The 20,632-nt window shown below is 44.7% G+C and overlaps 1 protein-coding gene across 1 annotated transcript; it reads left to right on the top strand.

The window, feature by feature from the left end:
* The first annotated feature begins 2,318 nt into the window (after positions 1–2,318).
* On the top strand, positions 2,319–2,873 carry LOC115321465 (achaete-scute complex protein T3-like). The gene has a single exon (XM_029981688.4). It carries the CDS (start codon positions 2,319–2,321, stop codon positions 2,871–2,873), a length of 555 nt encoding a protein of 184 aa, XP_029837548.1.
* Positions 2,874–20,632: the final 17,759 nt, after the last annotated feature.

Raw genomic sequence — 20,632 nt, 5'->3', positions numbered from 1 at the left:
TGGCAGTAAGTATTTTATTACCCTCTGCAAACACGTAAAGGAGTGGGAACATTGAAGCACCCGAATCCTGATGCCCATTTTTTCCTTTTAGCGCGTTACTTTTTTGGCTTCGATTCCTTTCATGGGCCTCGCTCCAAGAAAACCAGCTGGTCGGAAAGAAGAACTAGCAAAGAAACCTACTTTTACTACGCCGCTTATGAAAACCAACTATCCTTCGAAGACCATTAGGAGAAAGAAAGTAGCAGCTCCCCCCCCCCCCCCCCCTCTCTCCATGTTTCCATCCCCACGTAGCTATACCCCTCTTTTTCTCCTTGTAGTGTGTTTCCTACCCCTCTTTTTCTCCCACCGTTCTCCTTCCCCAGAGACGCGAACACACGAGAGTCACGCGTCCCGATGAAAAACAATCGCGCACGCAACTTGAAGAATGAAGTGGGGGGAGGGAGGGGAGGGGGCTTCCCCGCAGTGCCCACCTCCTGTTCAATCGTCTCCGTGATCGGCTTCCATTGGCCACCCAGAGGCAGGGAGGGGAGTGCAAAAGGCCCCCCCGAGAACGGCCTCACCACGACGACTCCCGTCACTTGGCCATGGGCAGCTGCTAACGTCAAGACGTGCCTTACCTTTCCACTAGCCGAAGCGGGGCGGAGACTACCGTGCGCTAAAGCACGCATCACGTTGCAGACTTGCGAGAATCGACGAGTGATGAGGTGTGCTTGAAGAGTGCGGAAGGATCGTTCAAGACATCTGGTGCTCAGGTCAGCCGGGCTTTGCGGAAGAGAAGCATGGTGCAGACGATTGCTGCAAATTGCTGACGAGCTGAGTGGACTCTCAAGCTTCGACAAGTGATGTGGTGTATTTGAAGAGTGCAGAAGGACCATTTAAGAGATCTGGTGTTCAAGACAACCCGGCCTGACGGAAGAGGACCATGATTCAGCCGCTTGCTAATGAGTGCTGACAAGCGTCCTGGAGTCTCAAAGTTCCACAAGTGACGAGCTGTACTTGGAAAAGTGCGGAAGGACCGGCTAAGACGGCTGGTGCTCAGGACTACCAAACTTGACAGAAGATGACCAGGCTGTAGCTGCTTGCTGAAGAATGCTGATGAGCTGCGTAGAGTGTCAAGATTCAGCCAGTGATGAGGTGTACTTGAAGAGTGCAGAAGAATTCTTTACGACGTCGGGTGCGCAGATACAGAAACTAACTATGGTGCATTCGCTCGCAGAAAAGTTCTGACGAGCTGTGCGGGGTCTCAAGCATAAAGGTGCGCGGACGCACATCACGCATGTGTGCAGACGGAGGCCTTGGTGCTCCTTGTGTTATCAAGAAGGCTGAAAATGCGCTAGATTTTACTGAAGAGAACCGTGGAGCCCTGCATGGTGATATTTGCTGAAGAGTTACGTTGATGAAAGCAGCTTTAAGCGGATCGCCGGCGAAGAATTTCGTAAAGTCTGAAGAGCTGGAAGATTATTGCGCTTCAAGTTTCAAATTGTCGTGAAGATATACGCAGTGCCAGTGATGAGTTTTGTTGCAGACTGGAGATGAGTCAAGCATCTGCTTGAGCTCGGAAACCTAAAGAGTCCCGAGACTTCAGAAGCGCTGAAAAGGTTATTACTTTCGAGGAATACGAAGAAAAGAAATTTATAAGTAAAACACAACTGAAAAAGCCAACAATCTCTTGCTTTTCCGGTGACTGGACATCATCACATTCTCGGTGGAACTTTCGTTTGTGAACGACTAAACAAATGTGCACACGTGACGCTTCAGGTTGTTTGGGGTAGCATTACAGGTAACTACGGCGAATGAAAAACTGCTGAGAATCCGAGCCGTCAGAAGTAATTTATATTGTCACAGTAGCCTCCCTTAATCTTTAAGTAAAATTACCTTCGGTGCCGTCATGTGAGAACATCCAGTGCGTGAGACAGTGACCATACAACGTTTTCAGCCTGTGAAAATATCCTTAGACAACTAAGGCTGTTTTTAAGTGAGTAAGAGTTTGTGCCAGGAAAATGAATGTGGCAGAACCCCATTAGCAACCCGGATTTTGCGTCACAAAGACGTCTGTCCTCTTTTATCATCACAAGGACCCTACGCCTACAGTGGTTCTTCATTGGCTGCACCGCGAAGTAAAGTAAGTTTGCAAGATCATGCTTCATAGATTATTCACCTGCTAACTTGTAACTGCTATCTAACAAACAAACAAAAAAGCCATTCATAGCACGGCTCGAGTAGTACTAACAAAAGCTTTTTAACTCTAATTGACTCTTAAGATTCCTGCCACTGGACTGTTGGAAAATTGTTTAAAAAGACAGAGCTCAGTGACCAGAATGAATTCCTACCGGATGCTGAGGACTCCGGCAGGACAACACGTCAAGGGAAGTGATCCGCTGAGGTTCCCACGGCGACAGCGTTACCAGCAACCTCACATCATCGCATCGGGCTACACTCAAGCTGTGGCTCGTCGCAACGAGCGCGAACGCAACAGAGTGAGGCTGGTCAACATGGGCTTTGCTGCTCTGAGGCAACACGTTCCCAACTTCACACAGAACAAGAAGATGAGCAAAGTAGACACGCTGCGATCCGCCGTCGACTACATCAAGTCTCTTCAAGACCTCCTCGATCATGGAAGTCAACGTCAGCGTTCAGAGAGGATGGTCGACCACGACGAGGACGACTCGTCAGCCTTTAACAGCGCTGAAGATCGTCAGCAACTTCTCAAGGAGACAGAGAGTTTCTACCTGGCATGTGACGCAGACAGCTTGCTTTCACCGCCCGATGAACAGCCGACCATGTCTACGCAGGCGTCTGCGAACCAGCTGGACTGTTATTGCGGGACGGACGATTCTCAACTCATGGAGTTCTGCCAGCCGTGGCTTGTGTAGTAGCGGCACTGCCGACGTCTCTCTGCTACGTGCAGCGGCAGAAGGGACGCATGGCATATAAGACTCCACGAAGAGCTCTTCAGAGGTGTGTGCATGTTTGCTGACGACGATGAACTCATCATCTTCAGTTTAAGACACTTAAAAAGGGACGATAGCCATGTTTACGTTGATCAATCACTAGCAAGCGCCGCCGCTGTTTCTTTCTTTTTTTTATAATTTCACACAGCCAATTTGTTAATGGCTGGATGTTAAAATATATATATATTTTTATCTATGTTTAAGCGATTGAATATACGGAAGAGTTGTTTCAAGATTTTATTAAACGAACTTATTATTCCCGACTCTTTACTCCCGGGTCACTTGTATTTGTGCTTTAAATATTCAGATTACAACTATAAAACGTAATATTAGGAAATAAATACAAAACAATCGAGCAGCGTTCTTAATTTTAAAGATTTAGCAAAACCGAAGAACACTAACTACCTTTCGCTGAACTTTTGTATTATCCTAACACTGGTGGTATTGGTTTTCGGGCATCTTGAGCTGCAGGGCTAATATGCATTTTCTATTCAGCTACTCAACATATTTAACAACGATAGGCCCTTTGCTGCTCTGCAAATCGCACCATATATTTCTGCAGCTAATTACTCACAGCAGTTATGCGTAATATATGGAGGGTACCACGTAGACCACCAGCGACCTGATTCAGCTATGTAATTAAACTCTTCGGGCCACAGAAACTCACTCTCGACGTCTAGTTTACAGATTCAATGCCAAAAAAGTTTGGCCTTATGATTTAAGTACAGATAGCGACACAGTTAGTAAAAACAAATAAACCACCGCGTCTCCTATTCTTCTTTGAGAACAAGAAAGCTGACATTAAAATTACAAAGTTATCCGAGTCTGCTCATCCTGGAGCATCCATTTAGGGAGTACAATATGGCGCTCGTCAGTATACCCTCTGCAAAGTGCGAAAACCCGTAACTGTCAAGTTCGCTAACTATGTTGTGCAGCTGTACCATCTTATGTGTTGATCACGTTGAAAATTACCAGAAGCTGTGGTAAAAAGATGGGAAACTTGGACGAAGAAAAAGGCCACAAGAAAGAAGCGTCTCAAGGTGAGACGTTCCTTTCCTGGGTCGGTTTTCTTCGACTAAGTTTCCCATCTTTTACCACAATCTCGGGAATCTTCAACATGACCGACACCCACCAGCTCGCCCTCACGCCCACTGTATTTTTGCTAATATCTGTATTTTTGCTAATCTTGGACGCCTGATACAATTGGGCGTTGGGAAAATAGCCTATTACTTTTGCTAATCTTGCACGCGTGATACAATTAGACGTTGGAAAAGTAGCCTGTTTGTGCAATGCTTTTAGACGGTATTATAAAAGACGTTACATACTGTATACAAACGCGAAAACTTCATCATCGAAACAGAAGCGAATCGAGAAACAAAGAAAGCAGTCCATTATCTGCCGCTGGCGCAGGAAAGTGACAACGGCCGACGAAATATCGCAGCATTTTCATTAACGCCATTAATATGTCAACAGTAAAGGACGATTCGCACATACAGCGCAGCGTTTTCATGAGCCGAATCGGCTCATGAAAACGGCGCTGATGCGGCTCCCCCCCCCCCCCCCCCCCCCCCCATGACTTGCACGTGACTTACCTCCGTTTCGGCGCTCAGTGCTGTATACGTGTGAACAGGCCTTAAAGCCACAGTCTCACTGCTCTTACATAATATAAGAGACGCCGCTCTCCGCGGATATTTGTGACAAAATTTTCCGCGGACAAGCCTGAAACATGTTCAAACATGTCTGCAGAGAGTTCATGTATGAACAATGTCGCAGAATCGCCATGCAAAAAAGAAACACGCCCCATACACTGTCTGCAGAACGCATTTTGTGTGACGCATTACCAGTGTAACCGCGGCATAAACTGGTGTGGTCATTCACAAAACAAGAAGCGCGTGGTATCTTCTTTGAATGCCCTTATAAAGCCTATTAATAAAATTCGTGCTCGCGTTTTTTTACAGCCGTTGGCGGGGTGCGAACGCGCGAGACACTTTCCACGAGCGAGTACTGCGCCGCCATTTGCTGCCAAGGGACGCACGGGACAGGCTTGTTTCTACCTGCGTAAGACAAAGAAAAAGCGCATCTATACTCGCATTTACCTCAACAACCGTAGTAAAAAGTAACCCAATAATCGCGGAGCATTACTGATTTACTCCTCGGTGTCGTGAATCAAGATATATATGAAAGTGAATTTTGGCTTAGCTTATCGTTATTTTACCGAGATGTACACGTTTTGAACGCCATAAGCATTGTTTCTTCTTCCGACAACAAAAGCTTATTGTAAGAACTACTTCGCACTTCGTAAATAATGCGCGGAATTTCCTCTTTTTTATGTGAAAATGAGTTAGTGACCCGCCTTTTGTGATGGATGTTTTGACTGCGCACGCATGCCTGAAGGTATGAGGCAACGAAGTATTTATGAAGGAGAAGCTGACGGAACAACTGAAGGTCCTCACCGCCGTTCTTATCCAGGTAGTGGCCACAGGTAGTGACCATAGTCGGTGACATGCTATCAATGCAGTAAAACAATGTATAGTGCTTGCTCTTCCAGACTTTGATAACACTTCTTCGTCTCGTCAGCTAAAGTACGAAGGAAGGAAAGGAGCACGTGCTGGGAGGGGAGCTTCCACTGCATTTTTAACCTGACACGACACAAGTCGCTGAGTGCTAAGAGCTAACGTCGCTGGATCCTGGGAAAAAAGCGCCAGCTCTCCTTTTGGCCGCCATTTCGGTCCGTGGAATTGAGCAGTTTCTCTTTGACACCTCTCTTCTCGGTGAGCATGTCCAAATTCGCAGTGACACGTCGCATAATAACGACACTTCCTTGTATACTAATATTTCGATGTCCCCAGACCCGAGAAACAAATAGTGCGCCTCTTTGCACCACCATTAAATGCAGCATCGGTGCTTGGTGCGACATCGGAAAATAACTTTCCTGCCTCGAAATATTATGTGAGAACAACATCGATGCGAGAGATTCGTGAAGATAAGCATGTTTGATAAGTTGAACGCATGCACAGTGCCAAAAACCTTTACATCTGCGAGGAAAACTTTCAGTACGATGAAACGCCATAACGATATGGCGCGCCTGGTTTAGAGCAAGTTTTTCGAAGCTTCGAAGATTCGAAAGGATCAAAACGGCGATTGGCCATTGCAATGCGAGACCAACAAGCCAATCGCTGCGCGAGGTTTTGGCTTTAACCTTCTGTATATTGGTATCTGTTTGTGTCCTGCTAGTAGGCAGGGAAGCAAATGTCGCTACTTTCCCAGGATCCAGATACTGCAATGCGGACCGCAAGTTCGTCTGCTTCTTGTACAGGGGTTCAATGTTGTCAGAAGGCCGAACTCTCATTGGCTGATTAAAAAAATAATAGTATAGACCTCAAGAACTACACTGCATTGAGGACTACCCATTACACTTTTAATCAAAGCCAATCAGGGTTCAGCGTCATTCTGACGTCACCGCAACTCCTGTGCAAGAAGCAGCCGACTTGCTCTCCGTATAAGAGCCGCAGGGACGTCTTGCAGTTGTGTTGACTCCAGCGCGAACTTGCTGTCTTCAATAAGACCTCGGCGTCTCGTGAACTGCGAGCGTGCACGATCAGTCGAAGCACGACAGAAGACAACTGTGCTGGTGGCTGGGCATCCGAAAAAAAGGTCCTGCGCTCCTTGCCTTCGCAGTGACTTTATGGCGCTGGAAAAGAGGATAAGTGGACAACTTTATGTCACCCTTACCAAAAGAGTAACATTAAGTTGCTATTTATTTTTTTTTAACATGGCGGTTTCAGTGTGTCTAAGGTATGTGTTTGGTGTGTGTATCTTTTCGGTTTGGGTAAATGCACACTGAGGTTTCAGAGAACGGGTGTGCTATAGATTGTAAATTGCTTTCAATTAATCTTCTTCATTATCAAATCTACAGGATTTCGTCACCTGCCGAGCCAGGTACACAAGCCCTTGAGGCTTATTCCGGCTCGCAATAGTATTTTGAAACATGGTTGTTCTATCAATAAAGACATATGTTCTAAGTTCTATAGATAGCATTGAATTTCGGAACGGGCATTCATCACAAGCCCTTTTCGAAGCTATAACCAGCTCATAGTGCCGTGTCGCTGAGCTCATGTTGCCTCTAAATGTAAGCACTGCAGAAAGATACTCCTAATTCCTATAAGGAGCGCAAGTTCGTCTTCTTCTTTTGCAGAGATTGTGGTGATGTCACAACGCAGAGCTCTGATTGGTTCTGATTGAAGGACAGTGAGTAGACCTCAAGGCATGCTTGAATTGAGGTCTGCCCACTGTCCTTCGGTCATAGCCAATCAGAGCTCTACGTTCTGACGTCACCACAACCCCTGCAAAAGAAGCAGACGAACTTGCGCTCCGCATAGGATACTTTCTGCCGGCGACGGGAAATTGTGAAAATATATTAGGGACCTTCAGCAAACCGTTGCCGTGCTCCGCGTACCGCAGCCTATGAAGCATGCTTTTAAGCGCGCGCCCGGGTGGCACCGTGAGCGCAGGGCGCGCGCTTAAAAGCATGCTTCAAAGGCTCCGGTAGTGCGGTACGCGGAGCACGGCAACGGTTTGCTAAAGGTCCCTATTTTCTCCAAATGCACGCGTGCACCCGCCTCCGTGTCGAGTACAATTCGTTATTGAGAGAGGCTCCTCTTTACGAGACATGAATCACGGCCCTTTCAGTTTCCTCATCTCCTTCCTGTCCCGAGCTTTGCCATGGTCCCAAGCCTGGCTGCATATAGCTACCATGCGATACCTGGGTGGGCTCAGCGCTTCCAACGCGCTTCTTTTGGACACACACTTGGCCTCCGTGCACAGTGCCTCCGTATACCACGGGCTACAAAACATTATGGCAACCCGGAAGCGTACAAAAAAAGACGTCTGCAAGTACGACCTCTGGGCTCCGCCATCTTACTTGCTGCCGGCGTGTGTAGATCGTCTGATAACCAAGTCTTGCCAAGGCGTGCACACTGTTGCCAGACAGGCGCCCAAACAAAGCACCTTTCTTTCACGGTGGCCAGACTAGCTTTCAAAGCGTGGCTGCACGCAAGCGCCTCTATACGGTCCAAACTCATTCGTCTAAATAATATATCGAGTTACACGTCAACTCACTCGGCGCGCTTGCGTTGTGGGTATCTACCTGGCTAACTCCAAAACAGTTTGCAACTCCGGCTCGCGGACGAAGCCAATTGGGCACATCCCCGCAGACTCGCGAGCTGGAAGCATCGTAGGCTATGAGGGAACCCACGACGGGGCGCTCAAAATTAGCATCACGAGCAGGCCATTAGTCCGACAGCGGCAGTTAATTGAAGCGGTTCACTTTTGTGCTCGCGCGCCACCGAAAGGGAGATGTCTCGTGGGACGTATCCATTTATCTTTGACCTGTTAGCAAGCGGCGGCACGGTATATAGGCGCCGAAAACCTTTTATAATCATCACGGCTACTCCAGTTTTAGAAGTCGATTTTGACCGTGGTGTCTACCGGCCTCTAAAAGGAGTCATGAGTAATAGATTTCACCTCGAAAACCAGCAGTTATATTTATAAAGAGGAGCGTGTCGGTAAACGAATATACTTTAACGAAAGAGAGACACAACGGGACTGCTTCCTACTTTCAACCTATCTGTACGCACGTATCCGTATTTCAAAACGTAAAACCCATATCTTTTGGAACCACTTTTGACACGTGAAGTGATATCACTCAGTATTTTTTGCAGTTGATGTAATATCACATGAGCATCACTGGGGATTTCAACTGGTTTAAATAATATCACTTGGAAAGTGTTATGGACTCAATGTGATTTTGTTGACATCCATTTGCGGTTTCCTGACACTCGAAGTGTTCTGGAAGATATCACTTTAGAATTACTTGGCCATTCGAGTGTTCTAATTGATGTCACATTAGAATCACTTGGAACTCTTGAAGTGACATCGCTTCTTATTTTCGTCTGGTTACGTTTACTGACTTTCAACAAACGTAGCTGGTGAAGGAAGTCGAAAGGTGTTTTGTTTTTTGCGTATTTCTAGTTTGCGTGTACTAATTACACGTGCACGCTTATTCTACGGAAAATGAACAACTCATTTACACAATTAATCTCTAAGGTAACTCTGTTATGCGTACCGCGCTATGCTGTAGGTAAACAGGTCGTTATCCAGCGGCCACTATGACCAGACTGTGACAAAAACGGGTGTGACAGTGAGCGGAAACGACTGTATACACACCGGCACGTCGCTTTGTGCACAAGGGCGGAAAGCGTAAGCGCTAACGAACTGCTTCGCCTCTTCCGGCTCAAGCACGTCAGAAAGTGAAAGTTGCTTAACGAGTATGTCGAGCGAGGGCTGGGAATACGGATTTTCTTTCTGGTTTTATCTCTCTATTCCATTTTTTTTTTTTTTTATGTTTTACGCGTCAAGACACGAGTTTATGGGGATCCGAACGCGAGCGATTTGCTTGCGAACAACGGAAGCCAACTGTTTTTTGGGTATTGAGTCTTGACTGACTCGTTCCGGTCGATAGGCGCCGGGAGCAGGCTGGGGTGACGAGAGGAACCAGAGACTAGAAGAAGGAGAAAAAACCCGCAGACAATGACTAGAACAGAGACCCTGGGACTCGCCCTGCTCGAAGTTTTCTAACATACTCTGGTTGTTTCCCGGTAAATTTTGAAAAAAAAAGAAAAAAAGAAGCAACAGATGTGAAGCGAAAGGATTCATTTCTACAAAGATCTGCTCCTCGTCAGCAATCAAGGGTGTCATTCTGTATGTTAGAACTCACTAGACATTTTAGTTTTTTTTTTTGTTTTTTTGTTGGTTTTTTTAAACGACGTAGAACGCGCGCGCGTGTCGCTTTGCTTTTTAATGGAGCAAAGAACAACATACCGTATTTTCCGGACTACAGTCCGCGGACTATACATGTTTAAAAGTTCAAAATTCACCCGATGCACACTATGCAATGATTTGATTTTTTTTTTTTGTAGATTGTTCACTGTGACAAGTCGTGAAGGATTTTATGAGTAACGGACTATGTTGATTTATGTATGATAAAGCTCCTTTGGGAGCTAATACAGTATGCATTTGCCAATGTGGGCTGTGTATGATACTTTTTTTTACGTTCGGACTACGCACTAAGGGCGGACTATGGTATATGCACGGGGTGTGGACTATGTACCGGGTGCAAGTATCTAAGCAATTGCTTTTATTTTTGACCTCAATTTTGCCCCTGCGGGCTATGCACCACGTGCGGACCGGAAAATACGGTATTTTGTTGTAAAAGAAACGTTCAGTTTTTTGTTGTTGTATTTTTTTACGTTGATTTTTGATAATTAAAGTATCTAATACAAAAAAAATAACATGCATTGGTATAGTGCGCGTTTAAAAAAAAAATGCAGTCCGTGTATTCGGCGAAATGCCCTGTTTACCCTAATACGTATACACGAAGATTCGAGGGGGCCAAGGTCAACGCCAATGTAAAGCAGACCATCAACAACAACAACAAATTCAGCAGTCCTGTCTTCATCCGCAGCAGTCACAGCGATAGCAGCAACAAGTCACGATGAAGTCGTTGGGGCATCTGACCGTGCTACGTACAACGGCATTTTGTTGTCGACTATTTTTTTCCGCAGACGGAACTTGCAGTGGGCATAGGGCACTACAGAAACCCTAAGTATGGAGTGGGTCGTTAACGTTGTGGCGTAGGTCAGAGGTAACGCCTCCTGTTCGGACACAGAATACTTAGGTTCGATTCCGGCAGGCGGCGGACAATGTCTTTTTCAAGGATTTGGAAACATCGACGACGGACGTCCTACAGGGCTAACTAGACAACAATGCCAACTATGCAACAACGACCTCCACTACAACATAAACTACAAAGTACGACATCAGCTACAACATTAACAACTACGGCATGGCTAACGCTTCTGGGGCAAAACGCTCCGAAAAAAAACATCGGTTTCTCAACGTTACCCCACTGCGATTTACCACAGAGATGCCAGCGGGTAGTGAATGTTTACAGTGAACAAATAAAAAAAAAAACTTACTTCATTAAAAAAAAAATGAAGAGTAAAAGCGGTTCTTGGCAATCTACGCCGCCAGTTTGCAGACGGCCGCACGCGTAGAGAGAAGTGCTGCCGACAGATGGCGTATTCCGCGTTGAGGGAGCGCCCGCCGATTCGGGTTCTTCTGCAAGACTGTCTATAAACCTGAATCGGTCGGCGCTATCTCGACGTAAATTATGCTGTTTTTCGTCTGCACGTTTCGCTACGCGTGCATCGTATGCGAAGTAATGGCGTAAATTGCGCATAACAGTTTGCTTGTTTTTTTTGTTTTTTTTTAACGAGGTAAATTTTTTTATTATTTTTTTTTTTCACTGTAAACTCCACTACCTGATTGCACCTTTGGAGTAAATTGCAGCGCTATACGTTGAGAAACCGATTTTTTTTTGGGCCATATGAAATGCCTTAGAAACGTTGGTTTGCATGCTGTACAACAACGGAAGTCACTCACAATCGCGGGAAGAGCCAATAAAAGCTATCCCTGTAAAAAGCATAAAAAGAATACCCAGGTTAGAAGCCTCTTCCAATGCAAAAGCTTTCAGTGCGAAACTGAGATGAGTCCATGGTAGCTTGGAGCGCTATTTCACGCAATAAGGTGGCATCGGCATCGAAAATCTTCCTGAACTTGCTATGAACGAAGCTGAGACATTATGAGCTGGGGACTGGGAGTATGGTATCACTTTGTGCATTTCTTCGCAACCGCTCTCACAGATATGACAATTTGTTCACTGATTCCTCCGACGAAAGGATATAATGTTATTGCGTTTTTGTAAATCACAACACGAGGTCATCAAAGTGAAATCAGTGAAATTGACGCGTGCAAGGGGAAGATACGGCTTGCGGTAATTCTGAACATTTTTTCTTCAATATTTTCTACCATTTTTTCTTCAATATTTTCTACCATTAGGCAGCACGCCGTTGTGCGCCGATTACTGCAAGAACGCATTGTGATTTATAAAAAACGTGACACGGCGTTCAGTAAACGCAACAAAAAAAGGAACTTGGATTAATGGTTTGTTAAATCTGCAAAACACAGCCTAACATGCGTTGAAGTTGAATAATTTTCGTTTAGAAAGTTTGCCTTCGAAACGCCTTCAGCATGTTTGCCTATGTTAAAAAAAAAAAACAAAAAAAAAACTGAAGGCATCATTTTTAAATATTGTTTTATCATTTAACTGCATGTTAAAGTACAGAGACGTATTTGTGTATCACAGGAATGCACCAGATATGTGCGACAGAAAAGCAACAAACCACTTTTACCCTCGCCTCTCAGCTAATAACCATGTATTACCATCTTTCCAATATTTTACCACATTGTTTAGCGCCGGTCCTGAGTTTCAATGTCGTTTAATGTACAACATAGCACCGCAGTTTAACCAACATCAGGGCCCGTTTTCTCGAACGCGAACCGTGGTTTAAAGTTAACTATTGTCCCTAGAAGGGGGAATTCCAGGTCACGTGACTGGGAGAGCAGGGGCGCCGAGGGAGGAGCAGTACCTAGAAGCAAAATGGCCGTGGCGTCGCTTAATTTTATTTATTTATTTATTTATTGTACATACCCTCAAGCGCCGAAGCATTGTAGAGGGGAGGGGCAAAGCAAAATAAAACAAACTGACAAAACAATAAAAAACAAACAACAAGAAATTGAAATATCAAAAACACACAGCCATTGGCAAAAGCGGCAAGCAATATATTTTACGGAAAAAAATAAACAAAATAAAATGACTCATGTTGGCTCACCAAACAGAAATGTAGACAAAGATTGGCGAAAAAGAGAATAATCAGGTATAGTTGCGATATCTGCTGGAAGGTGGTTCCAGTCGTTTGATGTATGCGGGATAAATGAATAAAAAAAAGTGTTTGTTTGGCAACGTGTTAATCCAACTTTATTCCGATGGTCCAGACGGGAAGAGTAATAGCTAGGCAATGTAAAGAAATGGTCTCGCAGCGACTGCTAATGAGGGCTAATAGTTCTGCTTGGTTCTGCTGAACATTCATTTCGATCTGGCTGTTATAATAATGACTCAACATCAACCTATTAGCACGTCAAGCAAAGCGATAGTTCAGAGGGACTACTAAACTAACCGACGGCAGCATTCCGCGAACGCATCACTCTTCAGCAGTCCGGGATCCAAGACATATGACGGTACATAAGCCTTGCAAGTGTTTTCATGGTGAGTAAAAAAAATGTTTTGCGAACGAGTGTTGGTACATATTTATACTAAGACGTTTAATTTGTTACACTATGCACGCTAACTCGTGAGCAGCGATTAATTTGCGGAGAAAGGGGGTTATCCTCAATAAAGTCTTCGTTCCGGGTGAACAGCTGAGACATTGTACTGTTTTTTTTTTGTCCACAGTGCGCCGACAGTATGCCGACAGCATTGAGGTTTCTACATATCCCCCGTGGCCCGCAATTCAACGGTGACGAGAAGCTTAGCTTCTCGTCACCGGTGAATCGGTTGGGCAAACGGAAGAGAGGGCAAACAGTTGAGATCAGCAGGAATCGCAGAAACGTGCGTCGCAAGGAACGAAAACGAGACTACAGCACTGGCGTTGCCAGACTGGAAGAAACACGGGAAAGTTATGCCTTGTTTATAGCGAAACATATTGAAGGAAATGTTTCTTACATTTTCGAATATTCGTCGACAAACTCTAAAAAAGTAGCTAAAATTTCCTCGTACCATCGGAAGCAAATAAATTGGTTTTCAAGTACAACATTACTATATTTTGACTTAAAATACCATACTAGATTGATGACAACCAGCGGAAAGGATAAACAAAATGACTGGCTTGTTTCACCGATAGATGACGCATCTTATTGCCCATTCAAAAATAATTATTGTTGTTCTATATCCAGCCGTTTATTACAGTACCTAGGTACTTTTTCCTTCCTAGGCACCGTGGTTTACCAAAAAGGGTTTACCATCGCTTCGAGAAAACCGGCCCAGGTAAAACCAACAAGCATATTTGCAAGCTTTGTTGAAGAGCGAAATATTAATGCGCTTCTAAAGGATGTCGTTTCCTTCTTCGTTGAAAGACTTATCTTTCAAATTAAAATTAAAAGTCTTTATTCTTTTCTGTTTGAAGAGGGGGGGGGGGGGGGGCAGAGAAAAAATCAACTCGGCTGCTTAACAAGCTTCTGTGTCACCCATAGCAACAGATCTAGAAACAACATAAAAATACACAATAGTCAAAAACAAAATGCCAAGATTCCAAGATGGCAGCGCCTGGGCGCTGCCACCTTGGAATCACGTGACTCGGCCGCCATTAGAATGCTTGAACTTGTTGCTCCGCTCTCGTTTCCGTGCTTTGGCGCATACGTTGTATTCGTGATTTTCGTCGCGTTTCACCGCGCTTTCTTAACTTAATGGTGGATGAAGAAAAAATAAACAATTAACACTGGGACAACGCAGCCACATCTTGTGGCTGGTTGGTCCAGTGGTTGCGTTTATTCTTTCTTCATCCATCACTTGAACAAACACGCTCTTCTCCCAAGCATTTCTTAACTCACTACGATAAAATGTAGTCCGATACTTGCGTCTACTACCTAATTGCATTATATGATAATGTGCACACCTTGTGCTATTAACTCTGTAGTATTATTTGGCTATTTTAACCATCGGCGATACCGAATGCGCGTGAAGATGAGGTAGAGAAATCAGCGTTAGCACTGAGCCAGATTGATTCTGTAGATGTCTAAGACATCATGCGTATATTTATTTCACGCATTTAGGATTGGAGGTATCAAGAATAGCCAAGCATAAGGGGACTATGTGTGTTTCCTGAAAGTAACTTCCTTTGTATTCATAATAGATCAAAAGCAGTTTCTGTTGGTTATGCGCGAGAACTCCTGGAGGAGATGGGTAACGAACGTTTAACTTGTACTTTATCTGACTCTAGGAATAACGGTACAATAGGCGGTTTGTTTGCTCATAATATCACACTCACATGTGTATATATGAGATTCTCAATATTTTTTGCGAAGCAAACATTTGGTTTGTCGATTTACTTATCAAGTTTAGGAATTGTATACCGTGCTCGGTCCCGTCTCGGCAGTCTTTCGAGTTCTTTTGTTGATTTTCTCTAGATAACCAGTTCAATCACCTCATTTGTTTTAACACAAAATTTGGGACTTCCCGTGTAAGAAACTGCCACGGACAGATTAAGAGTAGCGAGCTTTCGAATAGCGTGCGCAAAGAAAGGGTGTGATATCTATTATACAATTCAAAACACGGATTGGGCTCGACGTAATGCTGTACATAATGACAACTTTTTTTTTTGCGCATTTAGAAAATTTGCACATGGTGTTTTAACTCTCACCAATATCCGGAATTCGCAATATTTAACGCCATAAAAAAAAAAAAAAAGAACCGTCCGCATAACAATTACCCGAGACTACAGCCGTCGATGGCGATTAGAAATTTACTTGCTGGCAACGCAAAAATTTACAAAGCGCGAATCTGTTCAAACAAATAAAGATTTGTTCACGTAGGCTCATGAAGTGGTGCTATAGCGCGAGATTTCAGCCAAACTTTCCGAGGTAATTCCATTGCTACCCTTTAATTCTAATTGACCAGTTTTACAAAAGCAAATGTAGGACTTAATCTGACGCGTCTGTCAGTTTTGCCGAAGACAAATGGCAGACTTAAAGCCGCCTTGGTGGCTCCGAGGCGAGTGCGCCGGCCTACGCATTCCCATGTGGCGGGTTCGAATCCCGGCCGAGGTGCCCGCAATCTGACGGAGGCTTATTACGGAGAAGGCGCCGTGTAACCGAGCTTTCGGTTGCACGTTAAAAGATCCCCAGGTGGTCCAAATTAATCCTCAGTCCTCCGCTGGGGCGTGCCAGATGCCCGTCGTTGGTTTGGCACGCAAAACCTCCAAATTTAAAATGGCAGAATTAATGTGACGGGCCTGTCACTTATATCATATTTGGAGCAAGCAAATGTCCATATACAATAATTTATTTCCTAGGCAAATATTGGTAAATCCTGCTCATGAGCACTTTAGTAAAGTTGATAATTTAAGGATGTTTCTACTTGGCCTAGGCTGCAGTCAAAATATTCCTCGAGTAATCAATTTAAAAAAAAGAATACAAAAGAGGCCGAGACGATACTATTTTTATATAAATTATCTGCGTCATTATATGATTATTTTCTAGACTGGGAAGTTCACTAAATTTGAGTGCCCACGAAGACCAAACAATGAGTAGCAAACTCGCGAGTTCATCTGGTTTGCCCGATTCAGCGCATTGCTAATCAAGCTGTTAATATGCTTCTTCGCATTCACGCGCTAGTCTCTTTATTAGTTTATTTTTCTAGAAACTAGCGTCATCGGATACGGCCTTAGACGACTGCAATCTTCCCTGTACATCAGTCAGGCGTTTCGCAACCCGACAAGAATCATATACATGAAAACAGTTCCTAAGTAAGCCCGCCATTAAGGCTCAAAAACACCTCATAATCCTCAAACCGGCTTAATACATGGTTGTGTGCTACAAGGAAAATAACTGGATCACAAATTTAAGCAGGAACTACATAAAACAGCAATACAGCCGCGTGCACATTGAAACAGAAACCAACCAAATCGAAGCAACCTAATGGCGCCGAGTGCGTCGGCGCCCTCTCTCCGCCGGTCAGGCAACTACTGAGATGAAAAGGTCTTAACGCAAAAATGTTAGAGAAAAAAAAAGCAATCAATTAATCCAAATTTGTGCTATTCACGACGGTCAAGCATTAAACGCACCTTTTTTCTCTGCGTTTGTTCGAGAAGGATTAATGCAATTCAGCCGGATTATTAAAAAAAAAAAAAAAAAAGACAGGGTTCTATACATCTTAAAATCTGATTACCATAGTTTTGGAGTGCGGCACTAAGCACGTGTCTAGATGGTGAGTGTTATCGACCGTTTTTTCCATATTTAGGCTCAAAATGGATATCACAACATTTTTATTGTTTAATATTTTTTGCAGACGAGAAAAAGTTCATAGTTATAGGGATTTCGTATTTGTCCACTATTGAGTTTATTAAATATTAACTTTGTGTGAGTCTTACATGTAGTTTGGCATATAATAGGAACTGTTTGTTTTTCTTTTCTTTTTTTTTGTCCTTTCTGTAAGCATGTATTCTATTAAGATTTGTAGAAGCCGTAATTCCCCCCACTAAAACAGTAATCATATGTGAATAAAAAAGAAATTGTAGATAAGAAGTATAATAGAAGGTGGGATTATATGGTCCTATTTGAAAATAATGCCTAAACTCTTCAGAATTTCTGACATGCATGTGGTGTTGTTTCGCCCTGATTGTACTGATAAAAAATAATTCCTAGCAGTTTTACGCTTCGTACAATATCAATTTAACGCGTTCCAAGAGAAAGCCTGAACGTTCTCTCCCCACTATTAAAAAGGAGAAAAAATAAATGTATCTAGCTTGCGAAGTTAGCCGCTTCATCGCATTCGATCTCAATTAACTTTCACCCTAATGCGGACCAATACCTTTACATTACTGCTTTTGTTATTTCACGCCATGAGCAGCAGCTGCGTGTCCAGACGCGTCTCAGGGAGAACCCTGTCCAAAAACTGCGCAGCTGGCAATGCAGCAAAATCAAAAGCAAACAAAATGCAAACGAAGTTTTGTACGCGAACCCTCATTTCCAGCGTGTGCATAAATTACCACGTCTGCAGATTGCAAGGTATGCATAATGAAACGCAAGACCGCGCGAAGACTTTTTTGAGCTCGCCCAGCGCAGCCAGTAGCTTCGTCGTTTAAAATAAAACACCAGACCGAAAAGAAAAAAAAAAGTACAGCTCAACTTTAGAAGTTTCTACTTTTTATATAAGAGCGCTCGCTGCCAAGAGGCTAGACCCAAAACCCAATCAAGCATTTGATCGCACATCGTGTTACAGTCAAGCCGGTTTGTATATGGTTACAAGTCGGATTGTATAGTCAGGATTTGTACGGTTATAGTTATAGCCATTTCAAAGTTTGACTGCCACTTCGCTTATTCACAGTAACGCGCTCGCTTCCAAGAGGCTAGACCCAAAACCCAATCAGGCATTTGATCGCACATCGTGTTACAGTCAAGCCGGTTTGTATATGGTTACAAGTCGGATTGTATAGTCAGGATTTGTACGGTTATAGTTATAGCCATTTCAAAGTTTGACTGCCACTTCGCTTATTCACAGTAACGCGCACGCATGCGCACACAAAACACACATTGTAACACGAATGTCCCATTAACCAAAATACTTATGCTCAGGGCAACCTAGCTAATTGTTGTTCAATTAACCGGGTAACTGGCAATTGCACGAACCGGGTTGACAGTGCAGAGGAGCAGTCGGATAAACGACGTTACCATACTTCGTTTCCCTTCACGATAGACCACAGCACACGCTACGAGTCACCCTAGCCAATTATGAGCCCTGAACAGAACACGTGACCACGCACCCCGCGAGTCGTTGGGCCCCTTCCGAATGTCACGCGATGCTCACACGGCGTTGGATTGCATGGCTTCGATGGCTCGTAGCGTCCCCTGTGGTCCATAGTAAAGTGAAGCACAGTATGGAAGTGTACCATGCTGACTACAACAACAGGAGCAAGCACGAAGCCGCAGCCGCCCACAGCATGCACGGCAGCAAACCAGAGACACGCGGCTGCCGCAACAAAAACTTGTTGATTAAAACGAACGGCCGTCTCCGCAATTAGGCCCGAGGGGGTGGTGGCGGTGCGACGCTCGCCTTGCCTCTAACCCCCGACAGCCCCCGATAACCCCCCCCCCCCCCCCCCCCCCGAAGGCGGCTTCTTTTATCCGCGGCACCGATCAAAGGCGGATTGGTCGGGTCACTTCGATCCGGGGTCAGGCTAGAAGCCACGGAGGTCAAGCGCCCCTGTTAAACACGCCGAGGCCGCAGTGGCACACTCCCCCCCCCCCCCTCCCCCCTCTCCCCGAATGTGGCGCTCATGCCCCTGCTCTTTCTCCCCCTCCCCTCCAGAATGCCCCTCGTCAAACCCTCGTTTGCCATCCTTCTCTATTCAAAAAGTATCCTCACGGTTTCAGTCTACCGTTAGGCCTGCCTACCTAACCCCACGGGAGACACCGGTCTTGAGAATCTTGAGAAGGTGTCTGGCTTGCCGAGCACGCCCACTGGAAAATTGAAAATGAGCCACCCTCCTAACCGCTGTTGTTGCTTTTGTTTTGCTTTTGTTTTGGTATGCTAGCAGTTTGCTGTTTGAGATGACTTCCCGGCAGTGCGGACCTCGCGAGTCAAGCAGCAGCTTACCCTTGCAAAACAGGTTATTTGTTCTCGGATTTGACCAAACCTTCAAGAGAATTGTCTGTCAGTGTTTGCGAAGGCTGAGTTAAGATTATTTAGAGTGCAGGACCACGAAAGAAATATATTTTTCACGTTAAAAAACAAAATTTTGAAGTAAAAGCAACAGACGAGTCGTCATTACACAAGGATTTTTTTTTAATACTCGAAAATCCGTTTTCGTACTCCTACCAGCTGTCATAAACCTAGAACAACTTGTTTGTGCCCACCTGTCCTGCTCCTTATATTCATGTTTGTCTTCTCAACGGGCTATAAAGTACACTCCGTATGAGCATTCGAATAATGCGTAATATTTTCTAAGTAAGAAAAGAAAAGAAAAAGAGATTCAATAAATTAACACCTATAAGAGCCTTTTTAGGATGTTCTTTGTGTAGCCCCGTACGCGCGGCATGCATCAATCGCTGAAACACTAAAGTGTTTCAGCGACTGTTTCAGAGAATCACTTATAACTTTCGAATAAGGTATCGGATCAGGCCGAAACTTTGGCATCTGCATGGTTGTGACCTCTAGCGCTAATTTTGGGCGGAGAATCAGGGTTCGGCGATGCCTAGTTTATTTTTGCGGTGAAAAAAAACCTGGAAATTTTATTTTCTTACACCCTGTACAGCACACAAATTTGGCATGACTACTTACTATTTTGCACAATCCTTCAAGTACCGCGTTCTCAAAGTAAACACGACACCCAGCCATCTGAAACCAAACGTCTCTCGTGTGTTCTTTTTTTTTTTCTTTTTTGTTTATAGTTGCCCGTTGCCCGTTTCGCCGTCCCAGCGTAGCAAAGAGAAACACAATTATGCTGTTTTATTTACGGTTTAGTAATCATTTCCGGTCCGATTTATACCTTTCATGGTTATTTAGGCGGAAATTAGACAGTATCCCTAAAAATAGAGAATCAAAACGTGACCGAGGGCACGTCCCTCCTTCCGACCAATCGCTGACGCGTCTCTTGTGACGTCGCGCTTCTTGGCCCCGCATCTGTCACGTGACCTCCGCTTCTCCTGACTTCTCCCGCAACTCTCGGGGCGTCGCCGCAGTCGATCCCGGTACGATTATTACCGCGACTAATTGATTTGCGCGGCACACAAGCGCAGGTTTGGACTAAAATTTGGGCAACGTAGCCTGAGACGTGCCTGAAACCCAGTTCAATCGCCAAAAAAATATCCGAAATTGCCTTCATTGTCCCTTTGAGTCTTATACGTGAGGCCTCACTTTCATGGTCCGGCTTGCACATCTGCATGGAACGCAGGAGCCAATCATGCTATCGTATTTGTGTCACATGCCGTTCCCATGCCGTGGTACATGC

Source organism: Ixodes scapularis, unplaced genomic scaffold (genome assembly GCF_016920785.2).
Source record: "Ixodes scapularis isolate PalLabHiFi unplaced genomic scaffold, ASM1692078v2 PGA_scaffold4__175_contigs__length_147842914, whole genome shotgun sequence".
Taxonomy (NCBI): domain Eukaryota; kingdom Metazoa; phylum Arthropoda; class Arachnida; order Ixodida; family Ixodidae; genus Ixodes; species Ixodes scapularis.
This window is presented reverse-complemented; position numbering and strand designations above follow the sequence as displayed.

Bases quoted from the DNA above. Each gene is read 5' to 3' on its own strand.
- LOC115321465 (XM_029981688.4), top strand. From the start codon at position 2,319: ATGAATTCCTACCGGATGCTGAGGACTCCGGCAGGACAACACGTCAAG.